The sequence below is a fragment of the Poecilia reticulata genome, chromosome 4, assembly GCF_904066995.2.
Source record: "Poecilia reticulata chromosome 4, P_reticulata-male-v2, whole genome shotgun sequence".
Classification (NCBI taxonomy): domain Eukaryota; kingdom Metazoa; phylum Chordata; class Actinopteri; order Cyprinodontiformes; family Poeciliidae; genus Poecilia; species Poecilia reticulata.
This window is the reverse complement of record NC_088833.1, coordinates 6,199,765-6,221,042: the sequence shown is the minus strand read 5'-3', so window position 1 is coordinate 6,221,042 and position 21,278 is coordinate 6,199,765. Positions and strand designations below refer to the sequence as shown.

General features: G+C 38.2%; 1 protein-coding gene across 1 annotated transcript in view; it reads right to left on the bottom strand.

The window, feature by feature from the left end:
• Positions 1-350: 350 nt before the first annotated feature.
• The window catches only part of cachd1 (cache domain containing 1), an 80,261-nt gene continuing 59,333 nt past the window's right edge, over positions 351-21,278 (bottom strand). Inside the window, exons 10-27 of the mRNA XM_017304501.2 lie at positions 19,258-19,407; positions 18,772-18,895; positions 18,515-18,632; positions 16,092-16,260; positions 15,863-16,005; positions 15,002-15,183; positions 13,900-14,010; positions 12,918-13,040; positions 12,309-12,408; positions 11,404-11,520; positions 10,950-11,110; positions 10,630-10,716; positions 9,329-9,445; positions 8,072-8,223; positions 7,193-7,354; positions 6,171-6,248; positions 5,977-6,078; positions 351-3,371 (exon numbers count right to left, since the gene is read on the bottom strand). Coding sequence (XP_017159990.1) covers positions 3,121-3,371; positions 5,977-6,078; positions 6,171-6,248; positions 7,193-7,354; positions 8,072-8,223; positions 9,329-9,445; positions 10,630-10,716; positions 10,950-11,110; positions 11,404-11,520; positions 12,309-12,408; positions 12,918-13,040; positions 13,900-14,010; positions 15,002-15,183; positions 15,863-16,005; positions 16,092-16,260; positions 18,515-18,632; positions 18,772-18,895; positions 19,258-19,407 — 2,447 coding nt within the window. The 3' untranslated portion in view covers positions 351-3,120. The remainder of the gene's footprint in view (positions 3,372-5,976; positions 6,079-6,170; positions 6,249-7,192; positions 7,355-8,071; positions 8,224-9,328; positions 9,446-10,629; positions 10,717-10,949; positions 11,111-11,403; positions 11,521-12,308; positions 12,409-12,917; positions 13,041-13,899; positions 14,011-15,001; positions 15,184-15,862; positions 16,006-16,091; positions 16,261-18,514; positions 18,633-18,771; positions 18,896-19,257; positions 19,408-21,278) is intronic.

Here is a 21,278-nt window from a genome sequence, read left to right as displayed (position 1 = left end):
GCTGCAAGTGAACGACAAGATGCAATCTGCTGGGTTTAATTAGATGGAAAACTTTTTAAACTAATTTGAATATCTATTAATCCTACTGTTTGATAAGAACGATTAATTGGAACCTATGTGTGGTTGGACCGATGCAAATTTCTAGTAGTTCTGATTTAAAACTCTACTAAACACTGATGTTTTTGGATTGGTGGAAGGAGAGCCCACAAATAGTGGAGAACATTCAAACTTCACACAGGATTCAAACCCAAGACTTTCTTTCTGCAATGAATAAAAAAAAATATTTAGAAATCATTTAGCCTCCCGTCTGACATCATGCTGACATCATCTTAGGAATCACAAACAGACAGTTTAACTGTAAAATGTACTTTATCACATTCACATTGCAATTAATCTCAGTTAACTGTATACGATACATTGGGAGCGGGGTTGGGTGACGTACACATGTTCCTTCGGTCAACAACTTGTAATTCTGTGTTCTGTATAAACACACATACTATATGTTTAAGCCTGTTTGGAAATACTGCTGAAACAAAAAGATGAAGATTTCAGTTTGGAGTGAAAAAAAGCCTCCATTTTCTGTATGCCTGTTCCACTCAAATCAAAAGATGCAACCCTTTTGCAGCTTTTCACCAAAAGAAAAGTGAAACAAATTAAGAGTTAGGTAGAAACATTTGGTTTGGCCGTTAATGGAAAACTGCCGAATCTAATTTAATGTGTGGAGAGTTGTTTTGTATTTTACATAGCTTTCAAAGACACACAATAATAAACCTTTAAAAACTACAATTCTCTTCAACATAAACTGTGTATTAAAATTTCCAAGTACTGACTTCCATCCAATATGGACCTAAAGAAAAATAAGCCTAAAAAAATAAAAGAAAAACATCCAAGGCATCAAAAATATAGCGAGACACCATGAACAGACGATTCAATATCTGAATATCAACATTTGTTGCTTTTTTAAATGAGTGTACAGGACATTAATAACTATTCATGACTCTGTATTTACACTTTATAATGGATCTCTGCAGAACAATAGACATCTTGGCACCCGGAAGATGCCACACCGACAGGATCTGAACAAAAAAAAGCACGGAAAGAAGCAACCTCTCAGGAGAAACGGAGGATTTTCATTCATAATAAATTCACCTATTATTCTCTAACACTATTTTAAAAAAATAATGCTTTCAAGGAAAGTGTTTCCGGTGGACAGTCACACATTCATCACACACTGTCATTCCCTCCGACACACACAAACACACATGAAAACAAACGTACAGTTTGAGTGGTTAACCACAGAGGAGCCGACGGTCGGGTGTAAACCTCTGCCCAGCAGCAGCGTTCCTTTCCTTCCATTCTGATAAGAACGACGTCGATGCGCACAGCCTTCACACGCAGCACATGCAGCATCAGCTTGGCCTCAAAGGCAAAAAGGTTGTAGTGAGACAACGTCCTGTCCCGCTTTTCTATTCAGGACAGAAAATGTCCGCCTCCGCCAGGGACTCTTAAAAGGATCCCCCAATTATCATCCTGACACAGATCTCCCCGGCAGTGACTAAAGCCAGGAATGTTTTTATGCTGGTGTTGGCTTCAGCTGCTGCTCCTCCATCTACCAAAGGTTGAGCTTTTTTTTCCTTTTCTTTTTTTTTAAAACAAGCACAAAAAATTCTGTCTTAGATGTGGAGAATAATTTTCCACCCCCATCGAAAATGCTTCATTTGAACAATACACACACCTCGAGAAAACTGAAATATGTGCTACATGTCATGACACAGAATAAGGCTCATTATCTTAATTTCCTCCCCCCCCAAATTAAGCTTTCTACACGTGTTTACTGATGTTTTGAGTTTAATATGAGTTTGTTCTCACCATAATAAGCTTGAAAATGACACAAAAACCTAAATGCAATTCACCGTTTCCTCTTGACAAGATTGACAGAGAGAACATCTTAAACTGATATTAAACTGATATCTCTACTGCTGCATAATCTGATTATCATAAGGTAACGAGATTTAAAACTGATTTTCTTTCATCATCTATGTCAGGGATGCGTAACCTTTATAATCCAAAGAGTCAACTCCTTATGAGCGGCAAATGTAACGATACTGAAAAAAATCCTAATTTGTGAAAAATATCACAATATAAAAAAAACGTTGCAATAAAAAAAAAGTTTTATTTATGTAGCTTCCAATAATAAAAATAGATCTAAAATTTTTAATAGTGTCTTTCTGCTGTATTTTCAGGGGAGAAAAAAAAGCAAAAATGATGAGCCTTAAATCTGATGTGCTGTTTGCAAAATTACTTACTGCCTCACTGCTTTGTCAGCTCCTGAAGATCTACGTCTTTAATAAATAGTAGAAAAATAATATTGTACTCAAAGTGTTTTTTTTTTTTATGTATTTATGCAAAATGTTGAAGCATTTTCTTCCCTACGCTGATATTCACAAACATTCATGAAAGTGTTCAGGTATCACCCGACGACATGTTGGATGAAACCAGAAGCCTCTTTTTTGGAGAAAGGCTACAACTCCCAGATAAACAAACTCTGGAGACCAGAAAGTTGAGAGAAAAGTATCGTTAGAGTTCCACTAGACTCAGCTCTGTTAGGGAGAAAAAATATATATTTTTCTGTTTTTCAGAGATGCTGCCCTCTACTGTGTCCTTCCTGGATCTCTGGGCAACAGCCCTTTGCAGGGGTGCCATTTATAGTCAAGAAAGGTCCATACTGGACTCAACCTTGAAAGATTTGTGTCTCTGCTCAAAGTTTTTGGGCTCCAGTCGTCTCCTGTTCTTGTTAAAACTGAATCCTTCAAAGAAAAAAAAAAACTGGAAATCCCAACTGCTTACATGTACTAGCCCAGGTCTGCCTTTTGCATGTGCTTCAAGTTAGGCTGAATAAAAGAGGGGATGAGAGAAAGAAGATGTTGCCACAACGACACATTGTGGCATCATTCATAATTCAGAGTGCGAATCCGAGCAGCTCCGAGGAACTGGGTCCAGCTGTGGTAATCTTCCTCCACTCGTCTGAACCTTGAAGTACACAGTGTGGATTGTCTCATTAAACTCAAATGTTTTACAAAAATAGTCTTTTAATAAAAACTAGTTCAGTCCCCTGGAGCATCAGCACTCTGCGTCCACGCTGTGCACGGTCACGGCGGCCTGCAGGTGATGCGTCTGTGTGTGCAGCGGGTGGTGGTGGGTGTGCACGTGTCGGTACGGGTGGAACTTGTGGCTCAGCAGCGCGGCTGTTTGAGGGGGCGTGTCCAGGTCCATGTCGTCGTCGTGGTTACCGACGTCGACCCCTGCCGAGAGGGGGTCGTTGTTTCCGGGCGGATTCTCGCTGTCCTCCTGTGGACTCATGGTGCTGTAGCCTGAACACAGAGATTGATCATGTTACCATCATCCTTAATGTATATAAATACTTTTTCAATAATGGTTACTATTGGAAAAGATTTGAGCCAGTAACCATTTTTTTGTTGTCAGACAATGATGGGTTTTATTTGATTAAAATTTGAAACCCAAAAAGATTTAAAATCCTAAGTCGCCTCTGACAACATCATTCCTGAACGGATGCAGATTTGCAAATTCAATGTAGAGAGAATAACAAGAAAAAAGGGTGAAAATGACCAATGACTGAAGAACAGGAGGGGGGAAAAGAATGAAAGAGATGAAGCAGGAGCTTGAAACTGTCCTCAGAATCACAATAAGTTTCATTGGATGAAATAATGCGAACAAACAAAAAATCTGACTTCAGTGTCAAGCGCTAACAGTTTACAGACATCAAATGTAAACATAGTAAATGACTTTTAAAGGAAATAAAATAAAGGATAAAGAAACTATTTGTAAAAATGAAAGGCAGGTTAAAATAATTCATATATGCAGTGGTGGGTACACTTCCACTAATCCGCTACAGCACTTTAGCTAACTTTGAAAACATTTAGCACACCTTTGTCCCCTGGAGAATATTTTTCTGGATAAATTTTAAAGGGCTAATTTACTTGGTTGTTTTGTAAACTTTCAGTTGAATAAAATTCCACATCTGTGTTGAAGTTTTGATTATCGACTTAATAATTCTTCAAGCAGCTAGTCGTTTACATAGTTGCTCTTATTTTGAATGGGGTGAAACCTGTTTATGCAGCAGTTCTGTTTCCTCTCCTCACATCCCCTCCCTTAGTGGTAGGGAAGAAATTATTAATTCAACCGTTAGTCCAAATGAGTAGCTAGCTTGAGGATATTGTTTAGTGGCCGTTATGCAAATTAATTAGTCTGTGCTGCAGTAATTTTAAAAAAATGCTATATTTAAATGTATTGAACAGAATAGCTGGATTAGTTAGTTTTTGTACATTTCTAAGAGTGAGATTACGCTGCTGCAATAAAAGATTCATTTATTTTGTAGCTTTTCATGCAGCTGTATTCTGTAGCAGTGGTGCTAATAAGTGCAGAGGGTGCTGCACGCAGAAAAGATGCAAGGAGTGCAACTAGAAAGTGTTCCAACTCATTTGTTCTGTTTCACCATCTGTGGTGCTACACTCAGCAGAACCGCTCGCACATTCTGATTTTGTTTCATTTTAGCCCACTCTCTTCTCTTCAAGTTCACCCTTGTTCTCCGTCAAACATCGGTTATGCAACAAGTACGAGAGATCCTGGTTGCCAGGAAGTGGAATGATGCCACATATGTGGGAGGCAGAGAGCCTGTGTGGGTGAAAGTGTCCGTCCACAGCAAGTGTCAGACTTAGAAAATTCTTAAAAAGCGAACATGAGCCAGTCAGCTCAGATGAAGAGAAAATCAGGGTTCAGGCTTGTGATTAATGCGAAGAATAAAAGGAGAGCTCAGAACTGGGAGCGAAGGGAGAGAATGTGAAACTGAACCAGACAATTATTCAGGTTTCTTTTTTTGAAGTTTATGAAGCCTTGAAAAAGGAAGGTTTTCCTGTTTCCCAAGTGTCACAGAAAGTTCAGGGTCTGGACAGAGAATTAAGAAACCTTCATTTTTTTCACATTACATGCTGCGTAATAAAACAAAACCTAGCAACCAAGGTGATTTTTGCTCAGTCTTATTTGCAAAACAACGTAGCAGCTTAATTAATTGGAATTTTTTTTCCCCCCCAAAAAATTCCGCCATGTGGTGCACACCATGTTGGATTCAGGTCTGGACTTTGACTGGTCCATTCTAACGCCCTATTTGTAGTAAGTTTAGTGGTCGTCTCACAGGATTTTTTCCCCGTGTTTCACTTATTTAACTCCATCCATCTTCCCACCAACTCAGACCCTCAGTCCTAGTGAAAGGCCTTCCCACAGCATGATACTTCCACCACTGTGCTTGACATAGTGCAAGTTTTCAGTCATATGTTTGCATGCATACCAAAAACATTCAGCGTCTATCTGAATTTGGTCCACAGGTTACTGCTTGGTCACAAAGCAAGCAGTATCCTGTATCACAGTAGTAGCAGAATTAGAAACCAAATATCTCAACTCTGTTAACTAATTGGATCATTTCTGGATTTTATTTAGGGTGACAGAGTAAAAAGGGACTCTTTGTTTAAAAAAAACAAAAAAAACATGAATAATTTACGTTATGCAGCACTCTCCTTTTGTATTTTCCATTTAAAATGTCTACAAAATCCATTGCAGCTTTCAAATCCAAGTCTGGATGCTGGAGCTAAGATGCTATAGCACAGCATAGTGAGACTTGTCTACGAAGTCTCAATATGACAAAAAATATTATAGTTAACCCTTTAGCCTGTCAGCAAACCATCAATAAATTAACTGTTTTTCACAAAGTTAGAACCTGAGATTAAATAACTGAATTAAAATACAGGCTTAGAATATGTTTGACTTTAAAGGGGGGTATTTCAGGAAAACAAATCGGATAAAAGGAACTTTATCAATTTTAAATAAACTCTAAAAACAATCTCCTTAAGCATGTATGTTTACCTTCTTATGTGTTTTGCTAAATAAAGTGAGTGTTTGTCTTACCGTGGTCACTCTCTGTCCCCGATCGGCCCCAGTACCTCCGTCTCCTTTCAGGACTGTGAGTGTGTCTCTCAATGACTGCAGCTATGAATCTGGTGTTACTGACTGAAAGTTAAGACAGTACACAGGTTAGCAAGGTGCTAAATGGAAGCTTTATTAAATAATGTTTGAAAATAGATTTAATGAGGTGCGCTTACTGATTCCTCTGTCTTCATGACTGTCTTCGTCTCTCTCGTCTCTTTCATTGTCGAGGTTGGACATTCTCACAGACATTTCTGGAGGAAAAGCAAAGAAAAAGGACATAAAATAAAGACACTCTTCACAGCTCGAGCATTCAACAGGTTAGGAGTGAACTGTTAAAAGAAAGGACAGAACTGCATTGTTATATTGTCAAAGTGTCTCTTCTTATAGATTAACCAAAAAAGTTAAATAATTAAATTTCCAAATTTGTTCAAAACCAAAACATTTGCCACAAGTTTCATGATTTACAGTCAGAGTTATTCTACAATCACCCACTGAAGTATTCAAAAGACAATGACCTGTCCACAAGACAATAATAACTAACTATATATTTTTCATCTCATCGTGTATTACAAAAACTCCTACTTATCCAAGTAAATCTAGACGAAAAAGAAAAAGGATGAAAACAATGATTACATGTTGCTTTGAATATAAAGTGAGTGATTGAGCTACTGATGAAATGTGCAGGGCTGACTGATGATTGGGAAGCATAAGCACCTGCTTAAAAGTAGAACATTTAACATTAGCTGGCATGGAGAATTTAAAAGTGGATATAAAAAGCCGAGTGCAGCAGCAGTGACTAAAGAAGCAGCTGTTGCTCTTAAATCCTTTATTTAAGCGTCAAATATAACGTTTTTCCCCAACTGATGTACAAGTGTTTACCAATTTTCTTAATTCGTAGATAGATTTTTTTAAAAACACATTTCCTTTGGTATACTGATACAAAAAGTTAACATGAGCATTTTTATTCACAGGTAAAACTCTGAAAAATGTGGTGTACATTTGTCTCCAGTCCCACTTACTTCAACCTCATTTTCATGTTATTGTATTATTTCCTTATAACCCCTGTAGTAAAGCTATGAATATTGTTTTTGAATAATAAGAAAATGTCAAAATATAAACGCTTCATCTGCAGTTGCCTCTATTTCGATAAAGATACACCGTCTCTTTAAGACGTGAATCTGTCCCTCGCACTCACCCTGTGCAGCAAGTGGTGACATGTGCTGGTGTGAGCGTCTGTGGATCTGATGTCTGTAGGCGTACACGGCCAGCACCAGCACCATGATGCATCCCATGATGCCCCCAGCGACCGGACCCACGGGGGCGCTCTTGATCATGTTCAAAGATGCCACTTCCTCATCTGCAAAAGAAGCGAAAAAAATGAAGAAGAATGTTTTTACTCATTTTCAAGTAACATTTCGGCTGTTATTGAACATCTGCTTTTCTGCACTGCACTGAGATACTGCATTGTAAATACTCTGTTGTCTCTTTTAATGTTCAACACATACATATAAAGCACATGAAGAAAAAAAAAATCACCATACTCATTTGCACATTTCTATGATTACAATTTCTTTTCTTGCTTATAACTGTAGAGTATTCCTATGTTATATAGTATATTATTGTTATCACTGTTGTTGTATTGTTAGTTTTTTTGGAATTTTGTGTAAACCTCTTGATCCTGCTGTTACAACTGAACATCCCCTCTGGAATATTAGGATATATAGGATATTTCTATTTTTATTTTTTAAAAGAATCAGTAAAAAAATCCTCCAAAAGCCTGAAGAAGAGACAAAATCAAACTATTTATGCTGAGATTCAATCCCCTGCTGCGATGCTGGTACATTTTTATACATCATTTCTGTTCTATCATACGTGTGAAATATTATTCAACGCAAGGCGGACAGCCAAAGCTGTTGAGAAAACATGTACACACATTTTTAGGGAAAAAAAAATAATAACAGTCCATAAATTACATGATTAGAGAGCTGCTATTTCAAAGCAAATGTGTTCTTGTTATATTTATGTAGGTTGTGTATTTTCTTCTATTCAAATGTGCCGATTTCCTTTAACTCACCAATAAGACCCAGACCGTCTGCATATGGACTCTTGGCTCCAACGATGCCTCCAAAGCACTCCTTCTGCAGGGCGCAGTACGGCTTGTCCAGGTGGGTCTTACCGTCGCTGTCCACCATGCACCACTCACAGTCAAGCACACCGAAACAGTCACTGAAACACAGAGCAGCATACGGAGATTAGAACAAGAATATAAACATGAATGTACTGTGCATATAATAGAAGGAATTATCTTTATCATATAATAGAAGGAATTATCTTTATTCTATGGCAAGTGTAGGATGCTATAACCAGGCAGTAATGTCAGTTTCACTATTGGACTTCATGTAAGGGTGATTATGATCCCATAAACCTGAGAGCACAGCATCAACTGCCGAGCACAGCAGTGGCAACATGCTGTGGGGATACAGTAAAGTGAATATAGGAGGGGAATAATAAAATTATTAAACTTTTCCTTAAATCCACAGCTATATTCCAGTGTTGCTGTATTGGTGTTTCAATACGACAACGACCCAAAACGCACATCAAAAGTGGTTGGTGAACAAATAAAGTAGGAAACGTAAAACTTTTTGAAACCTCAACCCTACTGAACAGAGTCAAATATTCAGACAGAATTATTGTTGATGGCAAAAAAATCTTATTATGACTTAAAGTGATCAGTATCCATGGATTCACCCATTTTGCATTTTTCTGTTAAACGTAACTCCAAGTTATTCGGAGAAGATTGACCTTTTTTTATATACAGCATGTCTAAAAAAATATTCAAAATAAATTTTAGATTGGGAAGCTGAAACTGACTGGTGTTTTCAAAGCAGCCAATCCTAGACCAACAGTTATTTTTCTTGGTGCTGATTGACTGTAAGCCTTACGAGTGGAAAGAAGGAAAACTATAAACATTAGCTTAGTGGCAATTCTAAAACAGTTTCCACTGTGTATATTAATGCATATTAAGGTATAGTTGGTGTTTGAAGTAATGTCAGTTTCACTATTTCAGAGGGGATCACTGTGGTCCCTAACCCTTGAAAATACTAGGGGTCCATCGTATAATAAATAATCTAATTGGGGTAGCATTTTTATATTGAGCCTGAACAGAGATCACAAAATCCCTGAAGTTGTGTGATCTAGAACATTGAAAAAAAAAATTGCCAAAAAAGGTGTTGCTTCATATTTTTTGCTCTTTCGACTTGCAGGTGCTCGTAATACATCTTTAAACTTTACAAATATATGCATATTAAAGAAGTGCAGAGAGCGTGTGCACCTGCTTGAGTATCTCTGGCTGCAGCGGGTGTTGATGCACTGCGGCAGGGTGTCATGCAGACCGGGATCAATCACATTCAGGCTGACTGGTTCTTGATGTACCTCACAGCTGGGGTTCCTATATAACAAATCAACAGGATGAAGAAGGGAAAAAAACAAAGAGGGGCACTTCTATTGCTTACAATAAAACAGCAAAAAAAACAAAGGAGTCATTCAAATATAGGAATGAAACATGGCTCTATGTAAGAGGAGGGAATAAACATCATCATATGGAGTCTGTTAAAGCACAGCGACACAAAAAATAGACAAGCTGACAGTGAAAATGCTAATTACATGAAGCAGGGATCTGAGACATTGATGTGCTGTCACAGGCAGCTGATGGCTGATGAAAGGAGGTGGGTGAAACAACAAGAATGATAGACAGAATGATGGACAGAGAATGATGGACAGATGCGGAGTGACAGATGCAGAGAGGAAAACTGGTAAGGCAGCGAGATAAACAGAGGAGGATGAGAAAACCCACAAAAAAAATCCATCTACACCATGTAGTTCATATATAATGCAAATATTACAACCAAACACTTCTGTAGGGATGAAGGGGCAACACTTTCAAATGGATAAAAGTTCAGAGTTAAAGCAGTTTAATTTAATCTTAAATGACATTCAGAATGTTATTTTATGGCTCATAAAGCATCTGACCAAAATGCAAGTTAAAAATTAGCATCTCCTCAATACATTTGTGGGAATGTGAATGTCTGTAAATATGACCTTGTGTCAACAATATATTAAGATTTGAAGTAGAATAATTCTCAATCACTGACAAAATAAACAGCTTAAACTAATCATTAAAACCCCCAAATAATTTAACATTAATGTAAATTATGAGTGTATTTAAACATCTGATCAGAGACCTTAATACGGAAGGAAAACATAACATAATATAGCAAGGGACAGAGGGTGGTTAGTGTTTCTTTAAAGCCAATTTTTGTGTTAATTTACAGTGAAAGGTGGAAGATTCCCGTTGCGATACTGAGACATGATTAGAGCTTTTCTAATGAGTCATCTGAACACTCCGCGCATTTCTCCCCCCGTCTTCCCGAATGGTTATTGCGCTCTCTTCTGGACTCCCACTGCTCTACCTTCACACCCAATCCTGAGTCCAAATTACTCTGTAGGTTCCAAGCTGCTTGTTCAGCATTTGGTTTCGTCACCAAACTCTCATCTGTTGCTCACTTTCTCTGTTGTCATTCATAAAAGAAGCTTGTGTTTGGACCTGTAAGAGCTGCTTCATTTGTGACTGACCTGTTCTCAGCATTGGTGAGGTTGCCTGTGCACTCATTGACCTCCAGAGGGCACTCACAAGGACACTCACACTCATTCTGCTCCATCCTGCATAAGGAAGCAGACCAATCAGCTTCAAAGTAATAAAGAATATCATTATTGTTTTTTAGAATTTAAGTACATCTGTTTTAATAAAGATGTACTTAAACATACATCTTTAGGCAGGATATTTCTCCTGCCTAGGAACTATATTCTAGTTCTGATGCTATATAATCTATAAAAACTTAAACCACTATTTTATTCTTTTTTCTAAAGAAAAATATTTTTCTACCAGCAACCACCTGTGGCAGTTGAGGCAGAGGCGGTCCACCGTGCTGCAGGCGCAGAAAGCCAGCGAGTCACACGTCTCATTGACGATGCCAGCAAATGCATTGGTGCCGGGGATTCTAGTCAGGCGATACTTGGAGCAATGGCTGCCATGGACGAGGTTGGTCAGGTCTCCCTGAGTGAGGAAGAGAGGAGACGAAACCTATGTCAACCAACCAGTTTACCATTTATGTCTTAATATGCTTTTTAATTCGGCCAGTTAACTCAAATCAGATTTCACTTATTTTTTAAGAAACGCGGTTTAGGTTTGTTGGCTGCATGTATGTAAATAAGACTCTGTTACAAAGCTTAACTTTAACCATGAATTAGGAGAAGTGAATTTGCAGTACTGAAAACCACCACAAGATGGCAGTGCAATACTGGATGATGGTTTAGAATTGCTTTTTTGGAGTCTGGTTTCTGTCTTACCATGATGCTGGTGTTGAACTTGTAGAAGCGCTGCACTGTTCGGTCGCTGAAGCTGTTGCAAAGATTTTTCTTGACAAAGTTTGGATGGTTCAGGATGTCATTGGCCACAAGTGGCTCCTAAAATAAAACACAAACATACAACAAACAAGGAAAATGTTAATTTATAATTGCATATAAATAACTCTTTGCAAAATAAAAATCTTTATATACTTTAAATGCAGTTTGATAATTAATTTTGTTTTTCTGATTTAATACCCAAATGTGAAAGGCAGGTTTTACTGAGATTACAATAAGAAAGTGGCTCTAACTAGATGTCTGAAAAAGTCGTTTTGCTCCACAGTAAATTAAATATATGGATATTGCAAGGATGGAAGATAATTGGGTATGACTTACTTTGCCTAGATACGTAACCTTACCTTAATTTAAACAGTAAATATATTATATAAACCTTAAGCCTGTAAGTGCTGAAAATGTGAAATATAAATGCTGCATAATCTGCATTTTCTTTGTTTAATGTAAATTAGTCATTTCAAGAGTCCTTGCTATGTCTTAAAATAAGTATTCAATACTAAATGTGGATGATGTGTAATCAAGCAGTTGGACAACTTATGCACAAGACACATTCTGCTTATCTAGGTAATAACACTTTCACTAGGATTATCCTGAATGGATGTGTTATGGCTCATTGGTCAAAAACGGAAAAAGTTTGGAATCTATGCAGGAAAATTAGGTGAGGTAGGGCAGAGAGCTGTACCAGACCACCGAGGTGACCTCAGATGTTTGTGACCATAAACTTATTGAAAGGAGAACATTCTATCTTTAAAGTGGTTTAATTGTTTCTGTGTACTCCAAGTACAAAGGCCTGCCTAATTGAAACTAACATAATATATATCTCAATCCTTTACCTTGTGAGTAATGTGCTGCTGTTCTGCTGGGGCGTGACCCTTGGGGTCAATGAGGGTTGGGTGAGCAACCAGGTATCCTCTGTCCTCCATTATAAAGCACCTGAATTACAAAACAGATATAAGTAACAACTTTAAATAGGATCCAAGATACAATTTCCTCCCTTTCCGTTCAAAAATAGCCTTCTTTTAACTGAATGTTTTGGCTCCATTCTACGTCTGACTGCTTCTCAAATATTTTGCCATATGCAGCTTCTTCCTGTTGCAGCTCCCTAAAAACTAAAGCTGTTTTACATGGCTTATAAAATCAAAACAGAACAGGGGGGTTGGGAGGAGAGTTGGGGAGTAACAGAGAAATGGATGTGGATGAGAGATCAAAAGAAAGAAGATGAATAAAGTTATGGGGTACTGATGCAGGACTCCCTCAGGACTGCTGATAATCAGCTTATTTCTTCTTCCCGCTTTCTGTTGTCTTCTCTGTCTCTCAGCAACTTTTGTTCTTGCCCAGCGAAACATGAATGTTGTAAGCTTGCAAAGACTTCCAGGGGGAACCGAGGGGAAAAAAGGGGGAATTATGTGCATGGACGAGTGAAAAATCTACCGTCTTCCTACCTGATCTTATGGCCTTTATCCTGGTTGCAGATGGGCAGCAGATCCAGCAGGACCTTATAGAAGTAGCGAAGAGTAAAGTCTATACCCATCACTGCAACTGCATACCCAGGGGCCATCTGAGAGCTGCAGGCAGAGCAGAAAAACAGAGAAAAATGAGTCATGTTGAAAGAAGAAGAAAAAAAACAACAAAAGCTGGGAAAATGAAAATTCTCTGAGCTATCCCACAAGTAGTCCAACTTTTATACAGTTCTTTGTAAAACAAGGCTAAATTAAACACCAACAAAACCACGTAATTTTGAAATCTGTCTCAGTCTAAGATACTGTTTGTTACACTCACTGACCAATTCAACTACAAAACACAACCCTGCCTTATCATACACCCTTAAACTGTGTGTTTATTTCTATCCAGAATACTTGAAGGAGCTGTGATAAACAGTTTGGATTGTGGCGCTGTCAGAAACCCGGTGGCCATGATTCTCTGTTGTATTTTAGGCTCACTGACTTAGAAATGAACATTCTAATCTCGGCCTAGGACTCTTTTAAGACATTTTCAAATCTCTTCTGCACCAGCGACCAAACATATTTCCATTTCTGTCCTTTTTCCCCCTACTACTGTGTAGCAACACACCGTTTTGTCTGATAGTACTTTACAAGAGAAGAATTGATGATGATTATAACAGAACATGGATCATTTCACTCATTGAAAAGCAATGAAAGAGTGGGTCTCAGTATCTTGTCATTTGTGTCAAATTATTTCCTGTTTTCAGAGATAGCTGGGTCTCAGTGAAATGACCCCCAGGATAAAATTCTTGCTGATTATGATATCGTCCCTCACAACAGTGGCTCTATTGAGCAGAAACTAAAAAGGCTCAAACATAATGGTCAATAATTAAACGCTTACTGGGGGTGACTCTCAGAAATCTAGAGGAAACTGACCAGACATTCCATTCACTAATATTAAACTGGAACCATTTCATTTTACCTTGAGGCATGAATAGTGTGGCTGATGGTGACGACGTATCCTGCGCCACCAACATCCAGGTAGGGACCGGTGAAGGTGATGAGGCCCGGGTTGGCCACAGCATGCTGGTACCTGTACGACACACTCAGAGGGTTACCCAGGACAATCATTTCCCTCTGTGCTCAGTCAAACCGGAGCAAATCGGAATAATCAAAGGAAACAACAGCTACTTCCGTAATAACGTTCACAAAGTGAGATCCATATATATATATATATATATATATATACTACATGCAGAGAGGTTTTGAGTATTTATTTTGAATAATGTTGATAATAGTTCAGAGCTACTGAAAACAAAAAAATTCTGTTTCTTAGAAAATTTGATGACATAAGACTAAATAATCATGTCAGATTTGCTCATGTGAGGCTAGTTAGCAGTACTAATAATACAATGACAATATTTTCCCCTCATTATCTGCATGTTATCATGGGTACAACACACTGTGTGCTATGGATTTGGCATTCTATGATAAAATTGCTACAGATGCAAATAAGCAGTTAATTACCATAACTTTCATATAATTTTATGAGTGGCTGCTGTTTTGAATTAAAATTCTGTGGTCAGAATTCCTGCTGCAGAGGTTCTCCACATGTTATTTCCAAACAAACATAACTTTAAAGAAAGGTGTGCTTTTTTCGAAAAAATAAATAAATAAATAGCTTTGACTTTTAATGCAATTTAATAGTGTAATAATACGTCCCTGAGCACTTTGTACATGTTCTGGTCTTGGCTAGTTAAGTCCAGTAAAGTTGTGAACTGTAAAATTTATATTATATCCATATAAAAAGCAACATTAGCACTGTGCTTACGCGAGTTATAATTCAGAAAACATAAATCTGACAGAAACTGCCTTAATAATAGGAAAAAAAAAAAAAAAGCGGTTCAAACTTCATAAGAGTAACTTTACCAGACTGAAGCTATGAACATCACACATTTGTTTCTCTTTAACAGGAGCAAACTCCAGAACTATTCTGGATCGCCCTTCGCAGCCCGAAAACAAAACTCCAAACACCTTTAATGTCATCTTGCCCCCCTTTTTAAACCCACCAAAGTAAACCTCACCATTGTCTGCGGGTCGGGTCGAATGCTTTGTCCATCAGCGATCCTGGGTAAATCCGGAGCACCCCGCTGGGCGTTGCTATGTAACGGCGCACAATGTAGCAGTTGAGGCTACTCATTTCCATTAGTGTCATCCACTCATCCGTAACATGACTGGTTGCCATAACCTCGTTCCTGACAGAGGACTGTGGAGAGGAAAAGAAGGAGGGATGAAAGATGAGAGAGGATGGAGAGAAACAGCAGGGGTTGAAGAAACTTGGATCCATTTTGTGTGTTTTGGTCTTGAATGCAAGTTGTGAAAACTTTTTTGCAATGTTTGCCTTGAGAACAAAATGACTAAACAAGAAAATCCATTTATGAGGTGGCATTAGGGGAAATACATCTGACTGATTAATCGTTAAGCCTGGAAAAATCCCATCTCAGAACCATTCTGAGACAAACCTCCGAGTCTGAAAGGGGTGATGAGGTCACTGGAGGGGGTCTTTAAGACTAGCCTGGGAATCTGCACCGAGACTCCGCTTTGGACGTCCAACTCCCCCCAGGAAAGGAATGCACACAGAATGCCAAAACCTTTGTGGGAGTTTATCCCCTTCCTCTTAAAGTTGCAGAACATCTTCACAACTTTTGAAATGTTACCTGGAGAATTATTTAAAAACAAAGTTGACCAAAAAACACCTATTAAAGCACAATCCTCCGCAAAACATGTCAGGGTTAAGTTGAAGTTTAGGATGCAAGTGTCATAGCAGGAGGAAGAGATGTAAACATGCCTCCAGTCCGACCTCAGGCTGGGGGTGCGCCATGTGTTTGTTAGGTAAACAAAAGACCTCTGTGTGTGAATGTTGTGTGTTTTAAAGACTTGCGTACCTTGAGGCCTGGGTTGGCAATAAGCCTGGTGTTATCGCTGAGGTAGGCCGTGTAGTGCTCCACCATCCGCTTCGTCTCCGGCTGACTGAGATGTTCATACGGAGAGGAGAAGCTACCAGCGGACAGCATCACTGTGGGGGATTCTGGGAAATAGGCAGAGGGACAATAAGGTCAGTTAGAGCTCAGTAAAATTATAATAAGGGTCTGTTGAATTTAGAGTTGTCCGTACCAACAGTGGCGAGCTGCTTGAAGTGCAGGCAGGAGCTGGGCTGGCCCAGCAGGTCTAAGCGGTGGTACAGCAGCTTAGAGCTGGGAGGCGTGTTCAGGTTCTTCAGCTGCTTCACTGGGATCTCCGGCTGGATGTACACGATGCACAGAATAAAAGACGTGTCCTGGACCTGAGGGATAAAACAAGAGAGCTTATTGGATGCTTTTATGACTCCTTTGTTACCGTAAATGAGTCTAGTTGGACACATCCAATGACTGTCAGAAGACATTCTCTTTTCTCTTTTATGTCTTTTGATAAAAACTAATTAAAAATAAGTTGCATAACCATGACTTTTGATTCTGTAATATCCTTTCAAAGAAATGTACCAAACAATGGAAGTCTACAACATGAAGAAAGAGTTACACTATGGTATGAATAATTCCTTTATTATTTGAAACATCTTCCTGCAACTGAAAAACAAGACAAATTATTTTGCAATTCAAGATTTCCAGAGTCCTATTTGACAACTCAATACTTTTCCAGGCTCAGATTTCTCAATTTACCCATCTGCTCTTATGACAACTAAATATTTAAACTAAAAACATTTATCTTGTCGAGTTTCATTATCCGATTGTTGTATAAATTATAAAAATATCTCAAAGCTGAAGTTGGGTAATGAGATAAAAGGCTAATTTACAGGTTTTTTTTTTACATTTAAACCAATTTGTATCAGCACTTCTCAATAGATGAAGTAATTATTCTGCGCTAAATACAGATTCTTTAAAGCAGTGTTAGTAAGATTTCTTATCTTTGCTATGAAATATCAAAGATATTAAACTGCAGCTCAGAGCTTTGATTTGCATCTCAACCGGTTAAGAAAACCACAGGTTTCATTTCAAACCCTAATTTAAGATGGGCTTTGAATTAGTTTTACGATGGATTCTCAGTAAATCCAAAAGCAGAACAACCGAGGTTTGGTAAAAATGCAGATCATGATGTTACAAATATAAAATAAAATATTTAATTTAAACATAATCAACATACAATACATTTATGTAGTTGATAATTTATCAAAGGTAAAAGTCTAAAAACACAACTGTATTTCCCTGACTTCTCCCGACCATTTTCCAATTTTGATCTTTTTGTATTTAGGACTTTAGTGATCATGCATCAATGTGTACCCAACTTGGGAATGTTTCATGCATTTTCTATAATCTCCTATATTTCATACCATTAGAAAACAATATTCTCTACTATGCGACTCCCATAAAGATCAATTAGAAGGGCATTGCAATTTATTTTTGGTTGCTCACAGGTCATAACTGGCCAAATTTCAGGAGTTTAGAGCCATTATCAGTGAAACAAAGGTGTATTGTAAAATCTCCAGTACGGTTAAATTGTAAAGTGTGAACTTTTGCATATAAACATACAAATAATTAAACAACTGATAAGTAATGGCTAAATGAAAAGGATGTAAAAATGGCAAACTGATTGAGAGCTGGAAAAAACATCAAAGCTACATCCCCCAATTGTGAAAATAAAGACAATTTTGGAGACGCTCTACTGTGTATCTTAACTCATCTTCACATACCCAGGGAAGCAATTACTAATGCCTCCAAATAAATCTGAAGCTTTAGAATCCTTGTGTTCAGCATTCCTGTTTTTAAAGACAAGCTCAACTTTACAATGCCAGAAATTTATGGCTGCAGGAGAACATAAATGTGTCCCTTTCAAAAATAGATCTTAAATTAACCCTTCATTGTTCTTCTATCGCTGCATTTTTTTTTTTTTTTTACATAAAATCAGGCTGTAATATAAGTGTCATAAAGATCCAAACTGTTCTCAAAACCATCTCTTCAAATAAATCTGCATCTCAATCCACCTGGATATTATTAGCAGTGCAAAACGGGGCGACCTGTGTGGGAAACAAAACTCTCTACTCAAGTGATGTTTTTGTAGGCAGGTTCAGTGATGTTCTGGCTCTGGAAAGCCCATTAAAAACCCTGCAGCACTGCCAAACTCATGTCAAATGTGACTTGTTTGAACGCTTGTTCTTGTTTGGAAAGAATAACCCAGATGTCAGAAGGCATTTAAAAAGAAGCAAAAGTGGCATGCTGAAATTAAAGATGATTCGTCTGCTTCTGCCAAAGCGTCTAAATGACAGAGAGAAGAAAGTCTCAGAGTGGTGTCATGGTGATGTGGCAGTCCTGTTGCAATTTGTTCCAAACCTTCACCCCAGATTCAGACAGGTTCTGGGTGTTGGGGCTTAATGGGTTTTGTTACACTAAAACTAATTTAAGACGGTAAAGGATGAGAGCATAAATCTTGGCAGGACTTTAGAGCGCAGTGCAGCGACAATAATGTACTTCAGATGTGGAGGTAAACATGAATAAATCGGATGTGTTTTCAGTGGTTATTGGACCACCCACCGACCAAACACTTACCAGTTTCCAGGCATAGCTGACATTGTATGCATCTTTGCTGTTGTCCCTCAGCCGGTTTGTGTGCCAGGAAAGGGAAGAGTTGACGGGCACAGCAATGATCTGACTGCCTAAAGGGAGGCTGCACAAACAGAACAGTCAATCAAAAGATTAGTGTAAAAATTTGACCCAAAATCTTCCCACTTGTACAGCCATGCCTTGAACAATTTGAGCTACTGCTCTCTTTGTCACTTTCCAAATAGTTGTTGATGTTCCCTCACCTGAGGATGTTGTTTCGGACAACAGGGAATCCTGGGATGTTCTCGTAGTGGATAATATCAGTATGCAGGGGCGGCTCTGTCATCAGGTATGGTCTGGTCAAAGATGGGTGCATCAGGGTGTAACCTTTCAAGATCAAATGCAAGATTAAAACAGTGGAACTGCATTTGTACCATGGTTTTACTTAGTCAAAGATTACAAGCAGAAATCCACCAGGAGGTCATATGGTGCCCAGAATTCCTGCTTTATTGGTTCTGAAAACTTATTGGCCGATAAGAAACAAAACATTCCAAACTTTTTCTAATCAGTGAATGCACCACACTAAAAGCTTCCTAACTGCGCTGAAAGCAATCAGTGCCATGCAATAAAAATCTCACTAATGTTTCACTTGTCTGCCAAGTAGACATGCTTGAAAGAGTTGGAGATTAAGATTGGCTCAACATTCTGCACGAATCACACGTGATTTTGCTGTATGTGCCTCCATTTACCTTTGTTGTCAATGAGAAATGTATAAGAAGCCAGCGAGTCTTGGTAGTAGGTAACGTCCTCAAGGATGTAAGCCAGGTTCACATCCACTCCGACCACGCCGAGGAGCAGGTTACCGAAGTAACAGGGCCGGCTCACAGTCATGATGAAGCCTGGAGGAGATGCAACAGGTACGTGAGGCGACATTTCTATTTTAGATGCCCTTTTCTTTTTGAACCATGTTGAAACACATCACAATTTACCAGCCATCAAGCAATATTATTATAGTTTATAGAAGAAAAACAAATTGACTGAACTTAAGAGTACATAATGGTTTTCTAGTCATACTGAACACCTAAAGTTCTATACACAAGCCACATTCACACACATGGATGCAGTTAAATTAGATTTACGTGCCTTGCCCAACGGAACAACACATTGATGGGAAGGAAGCTGAAATCCAAACCTCAGCTTCCTGACTGCAAGATGGCTACCCTTTTCTATTGTCCCAAACAGCCCAAAAGACTTTGAATTAGTAAAAACTATGTCACACAAGAGCGTAGTTAGTATATCATTGCTGATTCCATGTGTGAAGTCATTGCTGATTTACTAACTACGCTGTTGAGACATTTTTTAACAGGAAATAAAGGTTTCTGTTATGCTAATTTTGTAGCTTTAAAACAGGTTTTTAAAAGGAAAGACATGCCCTTCTCCTCACATTTACAGCTAGAACAGATGAGTAGTATCTTAAAATAAATTCAGATTTTACTGAAGTAGAATATTTTCACACTGAAACCCAACCTTTAATTTGAGTACAACTTTGTTATAAGAAAATTAGCCAGAGCAACAAATATTTATGCTTCCAACACTTTATCATAAAGTGAAGCATTTTTAATCTATTCTTTTCTTTTTTTAACGTAGTCAGGTATAGGAGATTTTAATGACTAATCCATGACTTCCTGTTTCTCTGACTTAATATAAAGCAGCACAGAGGCCCCTTTTCCATAACCGCTCTCCACTGAAGTGAAGCAGAGCTGTACTGATTTTCACATATTAGAAAACTGCAAAACATAACTCCTTTCATTAAAAAAAATCACTACATAAAAAGTTTAATGCAGCAGAATTTGTGACAAGACTGGTGAGTTTTTCTTACACCATGAGCAGCATGTACAGAGGTAAAAACATCCCCAAAGCTCACTGTTGGAGAACTGCAGGCATTTTTTTCTGTGCGTGAGATTATGTTACTGGAATAAAAGGTGGTTTTAAAGTTAGTTTTTTTACACACTTAACAGCTGTGCTTTTAATGTGTGTGTGTGTGTGTGTGTGTGTGGTGGGGGTATAGGTGGGGGGCCACCATAAATCAAATGCAGCATTATTTGGCAGCAAAACAGAAAAAGGATGAAGTTCTCAAAGTTCTACTCCAGTGACGTGCTGTCAGGGGATGTCATCATGGAAAAATAATATATAATAATAAAATCATTTATAAAGATATTTTCACCCTGTTTGTACTATAAAGTACCTATTTTTCATTTAATTTAACCAAATCTGATGTTATTTTTCTTCAAAATCGCTGAATTTTCGCATTTTCCCATTCAAATGGTTAGAAGCAAAGAATAATATCTACATGTCTAAGTTTGATTGAGATAACGGAATTATTCTGCAGCGGCGGTGCGGCTAAGCATTACATGTTAAAGAATAGTCTTTTTACCCTCCAGCATTGTACGCATGCGCGAAATTTCCTTATGTAAAGAATAACATGCAGGGGTCTAGATTAGTAAATCCGATTACAATTAAGTCGGTGCCTCACCAGCTATGAACCTCACCGCACGTCACTGGTCTACACAATGTATTCTACCAACAATCTGGTCAAATATGGCTGATTAAAGCATCATGGAGGTAAAACTTGATCTTTTTCTGATCAGTCTTGCTTTGCTTTTAATCAGATAGTGCACTCATAGAACATTATGTTGTTGAATTTAGTCAACACAAAAACACTGAAAATGTATAACTTTCTTGGTATGATAAATACATTCTTGACCTATTT